The sequence below is a fragment of the Microtus oregoni genome, unplaced genomic scaffold (assembly GCF_018167655.1).
Source record: "Microtus oregoni isolate MIOR12 unplaced genomic scaffold, Mior012 000055F_ref0000237, whole genome shotgun sequence".
NCBI classification, from domain to species: Eukaryota; Metazoa; Chordata; class Mammalia; order Rodentia; family Cricetidae; genus Microtus; species Microtus oregoni.
Window position 1 is genome coordinate 11,563,991 of NW_024543831.1, and position 20,299 is coordinate 11,584,289.

A 20,299-nucleotide genomic window follows, 5' to 3' on the forward strand; every position below is an offset into this window, starting at 1 on the left:
GAAGGATCAGGGTGTTCAATGTCATTTCTGGTATTACAGCCAGTTTCAGCTGGACTCCATGAGACTTCATCTCAAAAGACAAAGGCCAAAACCAAGATAAACAAAGCTAACGTTCAAAAATGTGTTAAGGACAGATTTTGGTCAGTAATAATTTTTGCAAGAATCCTGTGGGAATAGATTTTAACTTCTATTTGCATGAAAGTACCTGGACTTTTACAGAAAGGATGAGGGTGGAGGGAGAGGGACGAGAAGGGCTTCTTCGGGGCCAGGGAGTAAGAGATTTTAAAGGGTTGGGTGGTGTAAAGGAGCCTGGGTGGCTGTGTGCACAGGGACCAGTCAGGAGTCCACCCTCTGATGGAGACTGGGACCCTAATCACAGATGTGGGCTAATGCTTCTCTGCTAGCCTGAGTTTTTCAGGCAGGAATTTTAAGGGTGGCTGGGGTCATCTTAGAGACATAGCCTTTTCAGATCTAGGCTCAGAGGAAAGTCTAGAGGTTCATAAAGAACATTTTTATCTGCATTTAGCTTAGATTAAAAAAAAAGTCCAAGTTTTAAACAGAACTTGAGAGGAAAAAAGACAGGTGGATCTCTGTGAGTTCAAGACCAGCCTGGTCTACATGATGAGTTCTGGGACAGTCAGGGATACAGAGTGAAAAACCTTGTCCAAAAAAAAAAAAAGAGATCAGCACGTAATGGCTGAAGCAGGTGAGTGGTAAGCTCAGAAAGACTCGCCTGCCTAAGAACACAGTTGGGAAGGTGCTGGGTAGCCGGCGAGGCAGCACACACCTGTAATCTCAAGACTTGGAAGCTTAAGACCACAAGTTTGAGACCAGTCTGGGCTATAAACTAAGATAAACTAAGACCCTGTCTTAAAAAAGACAAAAAGAAAGTAATGCTGGATTTGTAACCAGACATCCCTGCTACCCGAATTCGCAGTCCAGTTCCGTGCCCAAGTTCTGCTCAGTGAGACACCTTCCACCCATACCCATCCTACCAACACCATTCGTCCACACAAGGATGTGAGGCTGTCTGTTCCCAGCTCTGGCTTCAACCCTGGGCCCACTGACAGGGCACCTGCACCTGGAAGCTCTGCAATGTCTGGGATGTAGGTTAGAGTTTTAGAAGTTTTCAGATGAGCTAACATAATGCCTCATGCCTGTAATCCCAGCACTGGAGACTGAGGTTGGAGGATTCTGAGTTTAAGGGTGGTCTAGGCTATGTTGTAAGACCCTGTCTCAAAAGCAACAGCAGTAACAAAAAACAGGAAAAAAAGAAAAATACAGGAGGAAAAGTTTCCAAGTGATCCCTATGAGCCAGGCAGGTTCTGGCTAGCTCTATAGACATCATCTTGTTTGATCCTTGTAGGTGTCCTTGAGGGATTTGAGAACTCGACAATGAACACGTCCCAGTAGTGGAGAACTAAGCCCAGAGGCAGAGGTTTGTGTAGGAGAGAAGATATGGGACTGGCTCCCCACATTCCTGACCTCCAGCTCTGAAACTGGCCAAAGGCAGCTACTGCTCTCCAGGAGCAAGATCGAGAGGGAGAAAAGCCATGTTCCTGAGCCATGTTCCTAGGAACAGAAGCTGGTGGCCTGGCTTAATTTTTCATGGGTATTAAGTCGTTTGTATCCCTATGGCACGCATGTAAGAGGAGCTTCAGCTGCCAGATCAAAACCTAGGTCAGAGGATTCCAGGGAGCTGGAAGGGCGGCTTCCTCTCCTAGGTAGTGTAGCACCAACAGAACCCTAGGTAGCTTAGCCCAGAGGGGCCTGCAGTCTTCTGATGGCGCTGCAACGGCCGTTCCACGCCCACAAATTTTAGTAGTCACGATCATGACACCCATTGAGAGCAGCCTAGAGAAGTGGAAGATTGGACCGCCTGGCCTTCCTTGTCCTCTTCGGCACCCGTTACATCAGGACTACTGGCCCCACTAAGTGTGGTTCTACCTCGGTCGTTTTGTGCACTGATATGTTGGGGAAGGGGATACCCACTCCTGAGAAAAGAAAGATCACTGCCCATCCTTGAGAGACTTGGGAGATGTCACTGCTCACACGTGACAGACGTCAACACTGCTCACAGCTGGGAGACGTCACTCCTCACCCTTGGGGTACTTATGAGGTTTCCAGCTGTGGGCAGTAGAAAGACCAGTGCCCAAACTCAGGCCACTTGAAGACCACTGTTCACACCTGCAAAGCTAAGGGTCATCCAGCCTTCAAGATGCCTAGGGGGAAACAGCAACCGCAGGATCTCGACACCACCACAGAGGGCGGCCATCCCCAACCCCCTCAAAAATGCAACAATCCGAGGCAGGCCCCAGAGCACACCCCTGCAGTGACCGAACAGAAGGCAGCCACACCCCGGGGCAGAGGCCGGGTGGAGCCGGCAGCACTCTCACATCCCTCCCAGTCCAAGCTCCCCGCCCAGGGTTCGCGCACACGAGGTCCTCCTGCAGGCCAGCGGATCCCAGAGAGGGTCAACCCCGCGGACCCACGCAAGGGCAAGGGGCCGGCCTCGGGGCGGCGTGACAGTCGGCAGCGGGCACCCTCCACCCCGAAACCGGAGCCCTCCGCCACGAAGCCCGAGCCCCCCACCATGGCCCGCGGCGGTCAGAACTGGAGCTCCGGGGAGTCGGACGGCCAGCCGGAGGAGCAGACATCCGAGGAGAGCGGGTGAGCGCGCGCGCGCCGGGCTGGCCCGAGAACCGAGCCCAGGAGCCGCCGGAACCTCCGCGAAGGTTCTGGGTCTTTGTGGCGTCACGCCTCCTAGCGGAACCTTCCGCCGGCGCCGAATAAAAGCCCGCGGCGGAGGCGCCGGCGGCTCGAGTGCGGCTGTGCCGGGCGCGCAAGTGGGTCCCGGGCGCACGCTCGGGACGGAGCCCCGGGAGCGGCGGCGACCGAGACGGTGACGCGCAGGCCGGCGGCGGGGGCGCGGGCCGGGGGCCCCGGGGGCGTCGGGGACGCGCTGACCCGCCTCGCCCGCCCCACCCCGCAGAAACAAGATGGTGAAGGAAACCGAGTACTATGACATCCTGGGGGTAAAGCCCAGCGCGTCCCCGGAGGAGATCAAGAAGGCCTATAGGAAGCTGGCGCTCAAGTACCACCCGGACAAGAACCCAGATGAGGGCGAGAAGGTGCGGGGCTGCGCGGGGCGCCGGGGTCACGGGAGGACCCGGGCTGTGAATTATTGACGGCGACGCGGAGGCTGTCTGCAGGCGCCGCGCCAGTCTGAGGGAGGCCACGGGGCGCGGTCAGTGGGGGACACCTAGCCGGCTGCGACTGGTGCGGGCTGCGAGCCCCAGCAGCCACTCTACAAGTGTTTTGGGAGCCTCTGCCTCCCGGCTGTGAGGACCCTGGTGGGCTCCGGCACTGACCTGTGCGAGCCCAGCTCTCACAACTCCTGCTGGCATTCCTGTGGGAGAGGACGCCAGCAAACCAGAAACCCCGGCACGGGTGAACAGAAGCTGCGTGCTTGGTGGGCACGGCTGGCAGCGAACTACTTTTGTGTTTATATTCCATTTGTTGCATAAGCCCTAGGGATGAGTTTCTGTGATCTCAGTTGTACCCTAGACAAACCCAGTGTCCCTTTTGAGAGGAAATGAGTGGATGTGATCTGTGAGGCCACCTCCTGCCTGTATCCAGTTTTAGGACACTGAATTGTCACTTTTTTGGTTGTTGTTAAACAGGGATGCAGAAGTCTGTAACCTGACACATCTGTTTATAGTGAGAACTCCGGGTTTCCTGTGACAAATGACCCGCAGTTGACCATAAGTACCTACAGATAATAGGCTGAAATGCCCTGCGTATTAATGACCTAAATTAAACCTTTCATCCTGTTTACAGAAATAAAACATTCATTTTGTTCCCAAAGAGGACATGCCCCACCTGAATAGGCGACTAAGTGTACCAGCCATTGTAAGGAGAGCTGGCTAGCTATCCCGTTTTTTTTTTCCCCTTCACATTTGCTATTTAAAAAAGAAAACAAGCAAACCAAAGGGGGGAGCAAAAAACTTTTGGATGTCCCAGATGAGTTTTGGGGTGAGTGCCGTGGTAGAAGCTGAGAGCAGTGGCGTCTGGACCGCTTTTGGAGTCACAGTCATCATCCCATCTAGCATTTAGATCTGTGGAAATGACACTTGGATCAAAATGCCTGTCTGTCTTTGTAATTCCAAGCTGGAGCAGGCAAGCTACTTAAGGAAGGCTGGCTGGTGGCGGCAATGATAGAATATTTATATTTAGCCACATGTGCCGAACGTGGCTGTCACAAGTTTCAGGCACTTCGCTGTAAGCCCGTTCCACCCGTTTGTGTGCTCCGGTCTATATTTAGGTGGCTTACTGTAGCTTTTAACATCACCGGCATTGTGTCAGTGATTCGCACATGTATTCCCTCAGTTCCTGGTTGTCTGTCTCTGCCATTTTCTTTTTTATATTTCTCTGTGTATGGGTGCTTGGCCTGAGTGTGTATTTGTGCACCACGTGCCTGCCTGTGGTGCCCTTGGAGGTCAGGTGTTGGGTCCTCTGGAACTGGAGTTATAGACGGTTGTGAGCCTACCATATTGGTGCTGGGAATTGAACCCTAGTTCTCTGCAAGAGTGGCCAGTGCTCTTAACTGCTGAGCCATCTCTCCAGCCCTGCTGACTGTCTCCTTTAAGGAGAGCTTTTAGGCTTCTGACATCATGTTCAGCAGGCAGCTTGGAGGAAAGCCTTCCACTCTGGCTCCAGTCACATCACGTTCACCAAGCAGTTCCCCATTTGCATACTGTTTGAGATGAGGGTGCATTTGGTGTGGTTACATTTGCCTTCTTCACATAGTACCTACCTGCCTGGGCAGGTCATTTGCCCTTTGTTTGAAACGAATATTTGTTTATAGCCAGGTATCCAAGTTAGTATTAAATAAATCTTTTACACAGTGAGAAGGGGCAGGTCCATCTTTTTTGCCGGGAGTGGGGCAGTGTGTACCCACTTTTGGAAATGCATCTCCCTCTTTACTTCCCATGAGGGGGTGATCCATTTTTTTTTTTACTTCTTTTCTAAGACATCTTGGCAGAGGTTGCTCCTGACCACAGACTGGCTGACCAACCCTCATCCCTATCCTACCGTGATGGACCTTATTAGTCTTGTGCATGTTCCACATGAGTGGGTGGGTGGGGGTCTATTCATGCCTGAGGTCAGGAGAAGAAAGACTTTTTAATTCTGTAATTCCACATGTATGCAGAAGCGTTTTCAGAAGTAGGGGGAAAGCCAGAGTGGAGGAGGACTGGGGGGAACTGTGGATTGCGAAGCAGTGGGGGTGAGGAGACTGGGGACGCAATCTGTAGAAACTGCTGGAGAGATCCCAGGAGGCTCCTTCACTCCATCACTCATCAAACAGCTTCTCCTGTCCTGGGATGTGCTGGGCACACCATGCCGACTTTTCCAGGTCTTTTCCCCAAGTTTTTGTGAGGATTTTGTGTGTAGTTTTGGACTCCTTTATATGCTGTGGGTGGGAATTTGCTGGGTTTTTTTTCACCTAAGTTTGTCACTAGATTATTAAGGTCGTCCTCAAAACTAGACTGAGTCTGTGCTTTCCCACCTTGTCCTGGGACAGCTGGGAAGCCCTCAGTGTTGGTCTTTGTTTTCTGCTCTGTTGTCCTGTGTTGCTAAGCAGTGGGCAGTCTGTGTTTGTCGTCACTCTGCCCTGCATGGAGTCTGTGCTTGTTCTAGCTGCAGTTGGTTTTCTGCAAGACCCAGAGGGGCAGGCCAGCAATAGTCCCTTTCAGGGGTGGCGAGAGGACATCATTTATTGAGACGTGTCTGGTCCTTTGGCCAGTTCCATTGTAAATTTTAGTTTGAGTGACAGGTTTTCAAGATAAAGCTCTTGGCAGACTGTAACAGTACAGAGTTTTCAGAGTAGGAGCTGGGCTATAGCTCAGTTGGTAAAGTGCTTATCCAGCATGCACAGGGCCCCAGGGTTTGGTGCCCAGTGCCACAACAGCCAGGTGTCATGGTATATGCCTGCAATCCTAGTATTTGGGAGATAAAAGTAAGTGGATCTGAAGTTCAAGGCTATTTTTGCTATATAGTAAGTTCTTGGGCAACCTGGGATTTGTTAGATGCTGTCTTAAAGAAAAAGGAAAATCTAGGAAGTTTCAGAGTATAGAAGAAAAGCCACTCAGAGCATGCCTGGTCCGACTGGGTGTCTCTCCAATCACCCCCACCCCCACTCACCCTTCCTTTTGTTTCTGATCTCACTTTGTTACAGTCTCATCCAGCAGTGCAGGTGACTTCATGGCAACCCTCCTGCCTCAGCCTCCTCGGGTGCAGGGACTATAGGATGAGCTAATATACCTGGCTTTCTTTTTTCTTCACTTAATAACTTATCATAAGCTATGTGGCTCTCAGAGCCATTTCTTAGCTGAATTACATGAAGAGTCTATGGTAAAGATCAGAGAACCCTAGTCCCAACTGGGAAGAAAGGAGACCTTCGTAGAAGCTGAGTTAGACTCTGGAGTACGGGGTCCCCAGAGGTAGGAGGACCTCTTACCAGCATTTGGGGCCTCTGTCCCATCAGGTCTGACCTGCAGTTGAATCCACCAAGTGACAGGGCAGTTCTGTTCATTCTTCAGTCTGTCTGTAAGATCCTAGCCTCTTTGGGGCATTCTGGGTATTTGGTGAGTGTTTTAGTAGGCCCTCTCCTGGAGCATCCTTGCTTTCAAAGAGACCAGAAGCCCCAGGGGCAGGCAGCCTAGTTACTTCCTGACCTTCCAAACTGTTTACAGAACCCCTGTCTCAGGTTGGTGTGATTTTATGGTTTTGTTTTGCTGAGGAAAGCAATGGTAGTGGGTGATACTTCCTTGAAAAAAAATTATAGGAATTAATTTGTCTAAAGATCTAACTGCCGGGTGTATGATGCTGATGGTTTTGTGTGTTAGCATGGAGGTGCAAGCATGCCACAGCCTCTGGTGGAGGGGAGACAATTTTTGGAGTCAGTACTTGCCTTCTGCCTTGCTTTTGAAGCCGCGTCTTTCTTGTTTCTGCTACTCTGCAGAGTACTCCAGGCTAGTTGGCCCTAGAGCAACCCCTGTCTCCTCCCATAGTACTGGAGGTTACAGATGCACACCACAACAGCTTTTGTGTGTGCTCTGGAGATCTGAACTTGGGTCATCAGGTTTGCATGGTAAGCACTCCCTCCTGGGGGCTGCAGAAATGGCTGAGAGGTGAAGAGCGCTTACCATGCACGGGTCCCTGGCACCCAGGTCAGGTGGCTCACAGCCCCCTGTAACTCCAGCACCAGGGGGATCCTTATGTCCCCTTCTGTCCTCCAAGGGAGCCTACATGCACATAGGGATATCTAACACACACACACACACACACACACACACACACACACACACGTCTGTCCTTCAGAGTAAAAATCAGCCTCAGGAGGGTCAAGAGCCAACCTCATTTATTCATCTCTGAACTTCCAGAATTGAGCTCTTCATTTAGTAAATATTTGCCAAATATCATCCAAATGGCAGACACAGTTGTAGGCTTAGGGATGCCCTTAGTACTCCCAAGTTGACAGAAACCCTGTCTTCATGGGGTTTCTCTCACAGTGGGCCATAGCAAGAGTAGTAGATGGTACAGTGAGCCCGGGCGGTGGTGGCGCACGCCTTTAATCCCAGCACCCAGGAGGCAGAGGCAGCGGATCTCTGTGAGTTAGAGGCCAGCCTGGTCTACAAAGAGAGTTCCAGGATATTCAGAACTGTTACACAGAGAAACCCAGTCTCAAAAAAACCAAACCAAAATAAAACAAAATAAAAAATAGATGGTATAGCTTGATAGAAAATATTGCCTTGGTAGGGCTGAGAGACCGCAGGTGGGCTTGCAGCGTGAAAGCTGGGACTTGTGGGGTTGGGCTGGGAAAGGAGGCTTCCAGCAGAGACAGGAAGACCTGTGCTTGTCACAGGGACCCCGGGGGCACATGGTTCAGTTTCAGAAAGAGCAACGAGGCTGTGGACCAGAGCCAGAATTGGAATCAGGAACTTGGAAGATGGAGGCAGGAAGACTTGTGAGTTTGAAATCATCCTGGGTGACAGTGAGTTAGTTCTAGGCCAGCCTGTGCTACAAAGTGAGACCATCTATAAAAACAAAACAAAAACAGCAGAGGCCGGAGAGGAGAGGAAGGCAGAGTTGGGTTGTAGGTCGCAGCGAGGATGGTGGCCTGGTAGGGTCACAGTTCACAGGCTTGGTGCGGAACAGGCTGAAAGGAGCCAGCCACAAGGTGGCAGAGGACAGAACTGCATGTTTCAGTGTATGTCTTATTTTAGGAAGGTGCGTATACTTAAGAGAAGACCGTGACTGGAAACATACCCTCCACAACGACAAATAAATGGTCACATAGTTGTCCTATTTGAGCTTTTGTGAATAATATGCAGTTAAATACTGCATGCAGCATACTCTCCCTGGGAGAAGGACACCACAGGAATTAGCAAATGTATGACTTTCACATGGGAACATGTTTAATATTTCCCCATTTGTTCCAAGAGCATCCTTTCTAGCCATTTTTCCCCGTGTGTAATACATCCCAGAATGAACCTCTGTGTTTGGTTTATTTAGTTGTCCTGTCTTTTAGATTTACAGAATGTCTCTCCCTCAATTTGGGTTTCCTAGTTCTTTTTGTTGTTTATTTTTTGGGTTTTGAGACAGGGTTTCTCTGTGTAGCCCTGGCTGTCCTGGAACTCACTCTGTAGACCAGGTTGGCCTCGAACTCAGAGATCCTCTTGCCTCTCTGCCTCCCTAGTGCTGAGATTAAAGGCGTTCCCCACCACTGCCCATCTACTAGTTCTTTCCTTACAGTTGGCTTCTGGTGATAAATTTTTGGCAGGTGTGCCACACATGGGGTACTATGTCTGTCACCAAGTTCAGGAGTGGCGGCTGGGGGAATAGTGCCACAGGAATTGTTGACAGGTGAGGCAGGTGGACATCTCCCCCATGCCCGCCAGGATTGTCGGGCAGGACCGCGAGGGGCAGTGTAGGTCGACACGCAGCAGCTGGCATGCCAGCAGGTGCTCACAGATGGCTGTGGTTGAATTTCACACCTGTAAACTAGGAAAGTGGTCCCTGTAGCTGGAAACCCTGAGGCACCTGGAGCCCTGGGCTGCAGCCATTTATAGGTGAAGCCTTGCTGGGTCTCCTATCTCCAGGGGTACCCCATGTCTTCTAGCTGGTTCTGCCTGCGTGGAGACAAGTTTTTTCCCCCTTCCTATTTCTAACCCTGTTCTCGGAACAAATTTCTTTATGATGTTTGTCCCTTACGTCCCACTTAAAAAAGACAGCAAATATGTAGACTAATGGCTGGAGGGACAGGCTTTTGTGATTACATTTGGAGGTAGGCTTGCATATAGGAAAATATCTCAAACCTCTCTGGGACTCATTTTAAATCTCTCATTTTTTCCCCAAAGTTTAAACTTATATCCCAGGCATATGAAGTACTTTCAGATCCAAAGAAAAGAGACATCTATGACCAAGGTGGAGAACAGGCAATTAAAGAAGGGGGCTCGGGTAGCCCCAGCTTCTCTTCGCCCATGGATATCTTTGACATGTTCTTTGGTGGTGGAGGACGGATGACTAGAGAGAGAAGAGGTAAATGGTTTTAACTTAATTTTTCCCATTTATTTGTGTGTGTGTGTGTGTGTGTGTGTGTGTGTGCGTGCGTGCATGCACGAGCAGCGGTGTGTGTAAGACAGAGACAACTTGCAAGAGTTGCTTCTCTCCTTCGGAACTCAGGTTCTCAGGCTTGGTGGTAAATGCCCTCACCCTCTGAGCTGTCTTCCCAGCCTGTAATGTTTGTGAACATGTAAGCAAGCTTTATATTGTACATGCTGCAGGAATTGAGATGTATGCTTTAAAAGGGTGTGCTTGTGGTATTTGGGGATTTTTAAAATAGTTCTGAATTTTAGTATTCAGGCTGCTGGAAGCTCTTTGTGTACCTTTCCAGTGTTCCACATAAAAAGAGGGGATGGGATTATAGACAGAATAGAGGAACATGTGTACTGCTAGCATCCAGGAGGCCGGGGTAGGAGTATTACTGAGTTCTAGGCCAGCTGGAGTTGCATAGTGATACCCTTGGAAGGTCAAGTCAATCTGTTTTGGATCGGGCACCAAAGTGTCCAAAGGGACAAAATTGACCCCTCAATGCTTAACAAATCTTCTGTCAAGAGTGGCCCTCTTCCCTCCCCCCACCACTTCTCACCAACTCTTGGGCCCCATCCCAGCCAGGGCCTGTAGGCTCTCTCATTACTGTGATGGGACACTGCCCTGTTCAGGGTGGCCTCATACCCAGCCAACATCAGGTTTTCTAAGAGACAGAGTTGACCTCTGTTTTAAAATCTTTGTAAAATAAATAACCGTTTCAAAATCCATTCTGGTTAACAGCTTCAACCCCGGGAGGTAAATGAGCCCAACCCCCTGCTGCCTTGGGTTCATCTTCCCCTTACCCTCTTCCTCCCCCATACCTCCTTTCTTTTTGAGTTAGGGTTCCATGTGTCCTGGGCTGCCCTCAAATTCCCTATGTAGCTGGGGGATGATCTTGAACTTATGATCCTCCTGCTTCTGCCTCCCAGAGCTTGGTGCACGCTAGATAAATCACCCTGCCCACCGTGCTCCATCCTCGTCATTCTCTCCTCCCCACCCGCTGCCTACCAGCAGTGCCTGCTGTGTTGTCGAATTCTCCCTGGCCCACAGCCCCTCCCCTGCCAGTTCACTGCTGATAATCCACTTTGGATCCTAAAGCCATATATACAGCAGGCTGACTACACTGCTAGATAAAATCAGGAGAAATGTGTCCTTCATTAGTTTTAAGATGTGTGACCTGGGTGAGTGTATTTGTTCTCACATTATAATTGGCCTTGAACTTTAAAAAGCATGGGTGTCAGTCAATTCTTTGCACACAGTGTTCTGAAAATCACAGTGTTTATGAGGGAAAATCTGTCCCCGCCTCTGGGTGTTCTGCCTGCTCGTGTAATTGACAGTGTGGACATGATTAAAACTCCTGGCATTCTCTTGCCCAGCTCCCTAGCTGTCCTGAAATAAAAAGCTTCACGCCCTTAATTAAGTCATCTCTCAAAGTTGGCAGCCAATAAACCAGGACACCTTGTCCTAGTGACACCCAGAACACCTGGGCAGCAAGGAAGGTGTTGCTGTGTTGGTCTCCGGGAGCAGGTGTACTGCACCCTGCGGGCTAGGCCCCCCACCCCATCCTGCATGCAGGTATAAGATTTGGTCAGAAAGCACTGCTGCTTGGCCATGTATGCAGGAAGGCTTGGAGAGTAAGTGGCCTGGTGCCCGTGCAAGAGTCAGTGGAGGAGACTCAGACCTTCGTCTGAGAAAAGGGCTTTTCCCGTGGAGGACTTCATGTCTCCCTGCCCTCAGATGTGCTCTCAGAAAACAGGTGGAGGCTTTTTGACAGGTGGAAGTTCTCCATCTTGGCAGGGCACCTGGAGGATGGGTTGGTTGGATGCTGAAGCCTTACTTCTCTGGGGGAGGAGGGGCTTGGCCCCAGCTCTGAGTATTGGGGACTTGTTTTTTACTCTCTGGGCTCTTTTCGGGCCCACCACCCAGGTCCCAAATAAATCACACACACAGTCTATTTCTTTCTTATGAATGCCTGGCCTTAGCTTGGCTTGTTTCTAGCCAGCTTTTTTTAAACTTAAATTATCCCATCTACCTTTTGCCTTTGGACTTTTACTTTCCTCTATTTCTGCCTAGCTTGTTTTACTTCTTACTCAGAGGCTGGCTAGGTAGCAGGCCTCCTCTTTTCTTGCTCCTTGATCTTCTCATAGTTCTCCTATTTATTTTCTCTGCCATCCAGCCCCACTATTGGCCATTCAGCTCTTTATTAGACCAATCAGTGTTAGACAGGCAAAGTAACACAGCTTCACTGAGTTAAACAAATACAGCACAAAGAATGCAACACATCTTTGCATCATTAAACAAATGTTCCACAGCATAAACAAATGTAACACATCTTCAACTAATATTGTGCAATAGGGACTCCGCAAGGGTCATGATGTATAGTAAGGCCGAGGTCGGATCAGTCCGTAACTGGCTCTCTCTCCCTCGGCAGGCAAGAATGTCGTGCACCAGCTGTCGGTAACTCTGGAAGACTTATATAATGGAATCACTAAGAAACTGGCCCTCCAGAAAAATATAATCTGTGAGAAATGTGAAGGTAAAAACTAATTTTGGAACGACTCTCACACTCAGATCTCTTGTTTCTACTTGTTTCCTAGCTCAGGGAAAAATAATTGATCTTTTCAAATATGGGGGCCAAACAGGGTTTGGAAACAGGGAACCCTGCAGTCCCACCTGGGACTGCACCTGTTTGAATGTTTCTATTTTTCTGGGTTGAACAGCTATTCAGTGTGTTGATATTTATCCTAAAAGTTTCAAAGTCTGGACATTTCTCCTAATGTGGGGGTTGGCGGTTTCCCTGTGAAGGGTGCAGCAGCAAACATCAGCTTTCTTCTGCCATCACAGCGCGTGAGGGAATGTGCCTGTGCCCCAGTAAAGCCTTATTTAGGTTAATATAATTCACACAAATGTCCCACAGAGAGCTAGTCCAACTGTGACAGCCTGCACTGATGACTTGGGTCCTGTAGTTCCCTGCATGCCATGCACCTGTGGCGTGGGTGTGAGCGCCCTGGGGTTTAGAAGTTAACATCTGGAGAGGCTCTGCCTGCCTGTTCCCTTCCACACAGCCCCAAGGCGGTGCCCAGCAGGATAGGCGGCTCCCTGCTGAAAGGAATGCAGCTCTCCTGCTTGTTGTCTCCCACCTCCCTCCGCAGGCATTGGCGGGAAGAAGGGGTCCGTGGAGAAGTGCCCCCTGTGCAAGGGGCGAGGGATGCAGATCCATATTCAGCAGATCGGGCCGGGCATGGTGCAGCAGATCCAGACTGTGTGCATCGAGTGCAAGGGCCAGGGCGAGCGCATCAACCCCAAGGACCGTTGTGAGAACTGCAGCGGTGCCAAAGTTATCCGCGAGAAGAAGATTATCGAGGTACACGTGGAGAAAGGTGAGGCTGCGCGCTTAGCGCTGTAGGGCTCACATGCTAGTCATGGCATCCATGGGGTGTCAGGGATGTGGCTCTGTGGCAGCATGTTTACCAGACAAGGACTGCCAGGAGTCCCTTTCCAGGGCATCTTCCTATGACCTTCCCTGGCCTGAGGAAGGACCAATGAGGTCACAGAAAAACTTTTAAAAGTTTTCCCAATGAAGCCTTGACTTCAGGATTGTTCAACTGCCCTCACCTGTCCTTCTCAGTGTCCTTTAGAATCTTTTAAAGTATTCTTCCCAACAGCTTTTAGTGCTTACTGGGTGCCAGAGCTTGTTAAGGTTTTTGGACCTGTCTCCCCCTACACACACACACACACACACACACACACACACCACACACACACACACACACCCCACACACCCCCATCCCTTCCCCGCTGCTGCTCCAGATTCTCCCAAATGCAGTGCCTCTCCTTGCTGTCTCATCTGGTACCATCGTCTTAAGGCACATTTCAGTCCCTTCTGTTTTTCCAAAGATCCTGATTCTGAATTTCTGATCCAGCAAATATGTCATCTATCAGATGAGACCAAGTCAAGCCATGAGCTGCTAGAAGAACTTAAACCTGCCTTGACCTTGTGTCTGTAACCAGCATTCTCTTGGCTTCAGGCCACAGATCCTGAAGTGGGTTGTGACCTCCTCACACTTGAGTGCACGTGGCCTAGGAGTGTGATCTGGTCAGATGTGGGATCTTATTCGCCCTTTTCCTGCTTCGCCTTTGACTCAGCCAGTGGTGGAAGTAAAGCTTTTGCTAGGCAGTTATCCCAGCTACTCCTCCAACACCGTGCCCACGGGAGGTGGAGGTTTAATGAGTTAAGAGCCCCAAAGATCTCGGTCCCTTCAACAGCGCTGAGCTCTGCTGTGAGAAGTGGCTAATCCGAAGGGTGATGTTTCATAGGTATGAAGGATGGGCAAAAGATACTGTTTCATGGAGAAGGAGATCAGGAGCCTGAGCTGGAGCCTGGTGATGTCATAATTGTGCTTGATCAGAAGGATCATAGTGTCTTTCAGAGACGAGGCCATGATTTGATCATGAAAATGAAAATTCAGCTTTCTGAAGCTCTTTGTGGCTTCAAGAAGACAATAAAAACACTGGATGATCGAGTCCTTGTTATCACATCCAGGTCAGGTAGGTACCGCCCTCCCCATACTCTAAATATTTTAAAATAATGAAGTCATCTTATTCTTTTAAGGATATATTTTATTTTTAATTATGCATATGTGTATATGCCCTTGTGTGGGTGTGTGCGCAGTGTAAGTGTACCTGTGAAGGCCAGAGGATCTTCCTGGAGCTAGCGTTACATACAAGCAGTCACCTGACGTGGGACCTGAACTCTGCTCCTGAACTATAAGAACAGAACCTATTCTTAATTGCTAAACAATCTTTCAAACCCCTAAATTTAATTTCTTACAATATACTGTGTGTGTGTGTAGGTCAGAGGACAACTTTGGGGAGTTGATCCTGTCCTCTGCTGCAGGTTCTGGGTCCACTCTGGTCGCCGTTTGTGCAGCCAGAGCCTTTACCCGCTGCGCATCTCGTCAGCCTCACGCTATGAAGTTACCATGCATGACTGGAGAATGTGATGAATTTCTTTACTATTCTCCTGGGGTAGGAAGGGGCTCTTAAGTAAGAATCTTCTTTTTTTTTTTTTTTTTTTTTTTTTTTTTTTTAAATATTTATTTATTATGTATACAATATTCTGTCTGTATGTCTGCACCAGACCTTATTACAGATGGTTGTGAGCCACCATGTGGTTGCCGGGAATTGAACTCAGGACCTTTGGAAGAGTAGGCAATGCTTTTAACCACTGAGCCATCTCTCCAGCCCCCAAGTAAGAATCTTCTGAGCCTGAAGTTTTATATAGACTCTTCCAGATCTGCTTAAAATTTACACATTTGGTAGTGGACCACAGCTGATCACAAGCCTTTTCTATCAAGTAGGGTCTGTGCTGATTCTTGTATGTTCCTCTGGTTTCTGAGCTGTTACCTATGAGAACGTTTTCAAATAGCATTTTCCTGCAGTGGGGGGGGGGGGGGGGAAGACATTAGCTGTGAGCTTCTCTTCAGAGGCTTCCACAGGAACTGACTGCACACACCCATGGGAGCTGTCTCTGGGCTGAAAAGGGGTCCTGGGACCCCAGGCTCTCAGCATCCAGGAAGGCTGATTTACACACGTCATGGATCCATGCAGGCTCTAGAGCACCTGCCTAGAAGGGACTGAGGTTGAGGCTGGGCTAATGGCAAAGGCAGCTGTGCACAGCCAAGGTGTCTGCATAATATGGAAGAAGCTGAGCAATTTAGGTGCTCTGGGGTCTTGGCACAGGCAGGGGTTTCCAATAAGGAGGTTGGGGGGTTGTAAAAAGCCTGCAGCACAGGCGGTGGGAGCTGGTGATAAGACCCAAGTCCTGTGGGGCAGGCGAGCACCTGCGTCTGTGGCCAGCCTCCAGGACCACTCCTGACTCTGCCCAAATCCCTTCCTGCCTTCCCTTCTTCCCAGTCTTGTCTGCTGCCTCCCTCTGACTCCTTTGCTGGAGGTGATGGGAAATGAGATTGCGTTTCTAAACTCATCAATTTATGGTGATTTTTAAAAATCTGAGTTTCAAACTTACATGCATGTTGGTATATGCACATAATCCTAGTACTCAGTATGCTGGAGTCAGAGATTGCAAGACTGAAGCCAGCCTGGGCTGAGTCTGAAAGATGCTCTTTCGGTGGAGACAATGTGTGTATGTGCAGGGATGTAGCTCAGTGGATAGAGCAAAGCTCTAGGTTCAGTCCCCAGCTCCACACAGACCAGGTGTGCTGGAGCAGGCTTGTAAGCTCAGCGGGGAGAGCTTGAGCAAGAGGATCAGACTTAGAAAAAGCTGTAAGAATGAGACTGTCTCAAAAACAAAACATTTCTCAAGCTTACAAAACGTTGTAGAGATAAAAACATACAAGGTCCACCAGTATGAGATTTGTCACTAACCTTTTACCCCATTTGCTCTTCTGTTTGTGGTGTGCATGCGTACTTCATCCAGGGTCATTGGCAAGCACTGCACCGTGATGCAGTCTGTACCGTTTTAAAAGCCGATGCCTTTCTACAGGCTCTGCGCCACGACCCTCCCAGCTGCCCAGTTCCTCCTGTCACTTGAAGTAGAAAGTTTAAGGACCTGTGGCTCACACAAGGCCTCAGGTCATTGCTATGAACAGGACCAGCCTGGTTGTGTGTCTCAGACCCCAGACTGTAGCCATTCTTAGAGCCAGGGCTTGCAGCATTTGAATGGCTTCTTTGGAAAAGTTCGTTCTTCACCAAGGGTGGAGAATATGACAAGTTCAGGGCATCCTGGTAGAATTCCCTGAGGCAGGGCCTCCCTCTGCCTTTCCTGCCCCCAGCCTGGGGAAGGTGGGAGTCAAGGATAGAAGTAGGGATATGGGGAAGGAATCCCAAAGGGAGGGGAAACAAACTCTTAGAAATCCATTTCCTTGCTCAGGTAGGAAAAGGGCAGGGCATCTAAAAAACCTGATAGGAATTTCTTTGGGGGATTTTGTGTGTGCATGTGTGTGTGTGATGCTCTTTTCCTTTCTCCTTTGGTATTGGTTTCTCTCCCCCTTCCTTCACTGTTGAATCTCTTGAGGACTCAAGGTTGATTAAAGCAGGGGTTACCTCTGGCAGAGGTGGCCAGGGCTTTTCCCTTTTCTCCCTTATGGTTTTCCACTCTTGGCCTCAGGGTTCCCAGCTCCCAGCTCTTGGGAGCTGGGCTGGGGACAGTATTAAGTGGCACCTGAGGAAACAAACAGAAAGGGTGCAGAAGACATCCCTGCTAACAGCACAAAAGCTCAACAACCTGGCCTGTTCAGCCACGCGGTCACCTTACCATCCTCCATGGGCAGGGATGACCCCAAGGAGAGTGCACTGGCACACTGTAGATTTTAAAACTACTGTGAAAGACGCACCACTTTCTGTAGAGCGCTGTTCCCCTGGAGAGGAACTGCTGAATAAAGATGTCCTTAGCTTCCTTTATCCCTTCCCCTTTTTCTCTCAACATTCCTTTTTCTTGTCCGTTTTTATCTCTTACGTTTTGTGGTACTGCAGACTGAACATAGGCTCTTGTGCATACTAGGAAGGCCCTGGACAACTGAGCTACAGCCCAGCCTTTGTCCATTTTCATGGGCACATTTTCCAGACACCTCTCTGTCCCGGATGTCTTCCATGCCTGCCGGGAGATGACACTTTTAGTCTTAGGGGAGCATCTTAAGTGCCCCAGGTTCTAAGCTCCCATGTTGCCTTTAGAGATATTGCCAGCATGGACAAGGCAGAGCGTGTGGTGTGGGATATTCCAGCTCACCAGCCTGAAGCAGAGCATGTGGTGCAGGATATCCCAGCTCCCCAGCTTGAAGCAGAGCATGTGGTGCAGGATATTCCAGCTCCCCAGCTTGAAGCAGAGCATGTGGTGCGGGATATCCCAGCTCCCCAGCTTGAAGCAGAGCGTGTGGTGCGGGATATCCCAGCTCACCAGCCTGAAGCAGAGCGTGTGGTGCGGGATATCCCAGCTCACCAGCCTGAAGCAGAGCGTGTGGTGCGGGATATCCCAGCTCACCAGCCTGAAGCAGAGCGTGTGGTGCGGGATATCCCAGCTCACCAGCCTGAAGCAGAGCACATGCTTTGTAAGCAGGCAAGTCAGTCAGGAAGCTGTTCCTTGAGCAGGGAGCTGGGAGGCTCCTGTGAATCCCTTTCTAAGCTCTGCCTGAACCTGTGAGCAGCACAGACACCCTCTCTGTGTTAGGGACATCCACAATCGCTTGAAGAAACAGCTGGGCAGGTTCTGGCCCTATTGGAGGCCAGGTGAGGGGGCCTGACTTTAAACCAGTCCACATCATGGTAGAGGTCTTAGTGTGCTTGCTGCCTTCCTGATGTGGGCCAGCCGGGTAGTCTGCCCATCATCAGTGCGGAGCCAGTAGAGCCCACCGTCACTGTCCTGAGGAGTCAGCCTCTCCAGGCTCCCTGTCTTCCTTTCTCATAAAGGAATCTTCTCTGTGCAGGTGAGGTGATAAAGCATGGAGACCTGAAGTGTGTGCGCAACGAGGGAATGCCCATCTACAAGGCCCCACTGGAGAAAGGGATGCTGATCATACAGTTTTTAGTAAGTGCATCCTTTTCTCTGAGTTACACCATCAACTACCTCGACGGAAAGCAAAGAAACCCCACGTCCCTGTGTGCTCACCTCCGCAGGTCGTCTTCCCCGAGAAACACTGGCTTCCTCAGGAGAAGCTTTCTCAGCTGGAGGCTCTGCTCCCCGCGCGGCAGAAGGTGAGGATCACGGAGGACATGGATCAGGTGGAGCTGAAGGAGTTCAATCCCAATGAGCAGAACTGGCGCCAGCACAGGGAGGCCTATGAGGAGGATGATGAAGGGCCCCGCGCTGGTGTGCAGTGCCAGACGGCATGATGGCGCAGTGTGGCATGGCCTGCTCGGACTAGTACACGATGAATGTAAACATGGCACAATGAAAATGGCATCGCTTTAATAGCCTCATGTTTGGGGTGTCCTGTGTATGTGTTCAGCAGTCCTCATTGCTGAGTTGTCTTTGGGTTTTCTTGTTTCTCTTCTAGTTGTAACTTAAGTTATAGCCTGATTTATATTTAAATGTTTTAAGTTCAATCATGTCTAGTCTGCATATGGAATCTGTTCATTTGTACTTCCAGGACATACTCTGGAGATGCTAGTACCACATTGACCCTTTGTGCTTCTTAGTGGCTTTGCCATGGTTCAGTTCCACAGTCGGCCCAGAGAGCAACGCTTGGCCCCTAACAAAGGCCAAGAAGGTCTGGTCCATCTCTAAACTGTGGTTTTTCTCCCTTTCCTCCCTTGGCAAAGTCACCGAAGTATGAGCTCAGGTCTGCTAATATTTCTGAATCTAGACTCTAGCACTCTTAGACAATACAAAGCACATACATGGCTTGCACTTGGCCCAGCATGCCTGTTCATACTGAGTAGGCTGCACTCAGAGCTGCAGGGCCAGTCTAGCTCCCACTGTCTGTCCCGTGAGTGGTTACAAAGGGGTTTGTCTAACCATCTGTCTAGGAAGTTTTCTGAACTTTCCAAGCCTTGTGATGACAAACCCATTTAAATAAGCCAATAAAGCCATCTGCCTGTGACCCCACACCTTGTTCGTTGTGGTTTTAATGAGTATCTGCTGACAACCTTTGCAATGTTGTCCCACCAAAGTGCTTACCCTCAGAAGGCTAAACCCTCCCGTGTTCCTGGCAGCCTCTATGTAGAAGTACCCAAGGGAGAATGCTGAAGGCTCAGCCCCCAGCACAGCCGTCTGGGGTCTCCGGATGACGTAAGGGTATGCAATAGCACAGAACCCTCAGTATTTTCACCTTCTCCAGACCGCTCCTTCCTCGAGGCCCGTTCCACTCACTGCACAGCCATACTACAAAGGGCTTCCTGTTTGCGATGCTTGGTGAGAACGGAACTAACCAAGTTCTTCTAGTTAGCTGGCATGAATACCACTGACAGTGACAGCTGCTTGGAACAGGTAGTTACTCCTTTGTTCCTGGCAGGCAGACTGCACTTTAAATAAGGCTACCTCAGCCTCTAGCCGTTACTACTCCTTTCTTTTCTACAAACGTTAAACACCCTGCTTCTGAAGCTGCTGGGTTAACCTGACAGATCCACCCTTATTTTGTTTCTATGTCACCAGAGAGTTGGATGCAGACCGAGCACCTCCCCTAGGAGGGTCCAATGACAAACCAGACCTGTGGCTGGTTGGGAAGCCAGCTAGCCGGACCAGGCTCCCCAAAACTTTGCTGGCTAGGGGAACATAATTTGTTCAAAGCACAGAAAGTCCACCTATGCCCACTTGACCACTGGCCAGGACAGACTTAAAATTGAATTCAGCTAATCCAATTTATAACCAGACCACAACTCCGGCTGCCGTTCCTGTGCTGTGAGCCCTAGTCACTGCTGGAGAGCTTGTTTAGCTAGCGATGGGACACAACTGTGTTCAGCTCTCCCTTGTTCAGATCTGCAGGGTGTCGCTTAACCTTCCCACCTGGACATTTGTCACTTTTAAAATTAAAATTGAGCTGCTATGAGAGACAAATGGCTTTGCTTTTTCTTTTCTTGACTATCAACAGTATTAAGTGCCAGCCTGACTCACACTGGTAGACAGAAGGAATGATCTTTCTCCTGGGGAACTTTCATTTGGGGAATGGGATGAGTGCAGAAGTCGGGGTAA

At 49.8% G+C, this 20,299-nt stretch overlaps 1 protein-coding gene across 1 annotated transcript; it reads left to right on the forward strand.

Moving 5' to 3' along the window:
• The first annotated feature begins 2,218 nt into the window (after positions 1–2,218).
• Positions 2,219–20,140, forward strand: Dnaja4 (DnaJ heat shock protein family (Hsp40) member A4). The gene is made up of 8 exons (XM_041638663.1): positions 2,219–2,670; positions 2,993–3,131; positions 9,423–9,603; positions 12,086–12,190; positions 12,807–13,034; positions 13,972–14,202; positions 18,096–18,196; positions 18,286–20,140. The coding sequence occupies exons 1-8, from the start codon at positions 2,219–2,221 to the stop codon at positions 18,499–18,501; spliced, it is 1,653 nt and encodes a 550-aa protein (XP_041494597.1). The 3' UTR covers positions 18,502–20,140.
• The last annotated feature ends 159 nt before the right edge of the window (positions 20,141–20,299 follow it).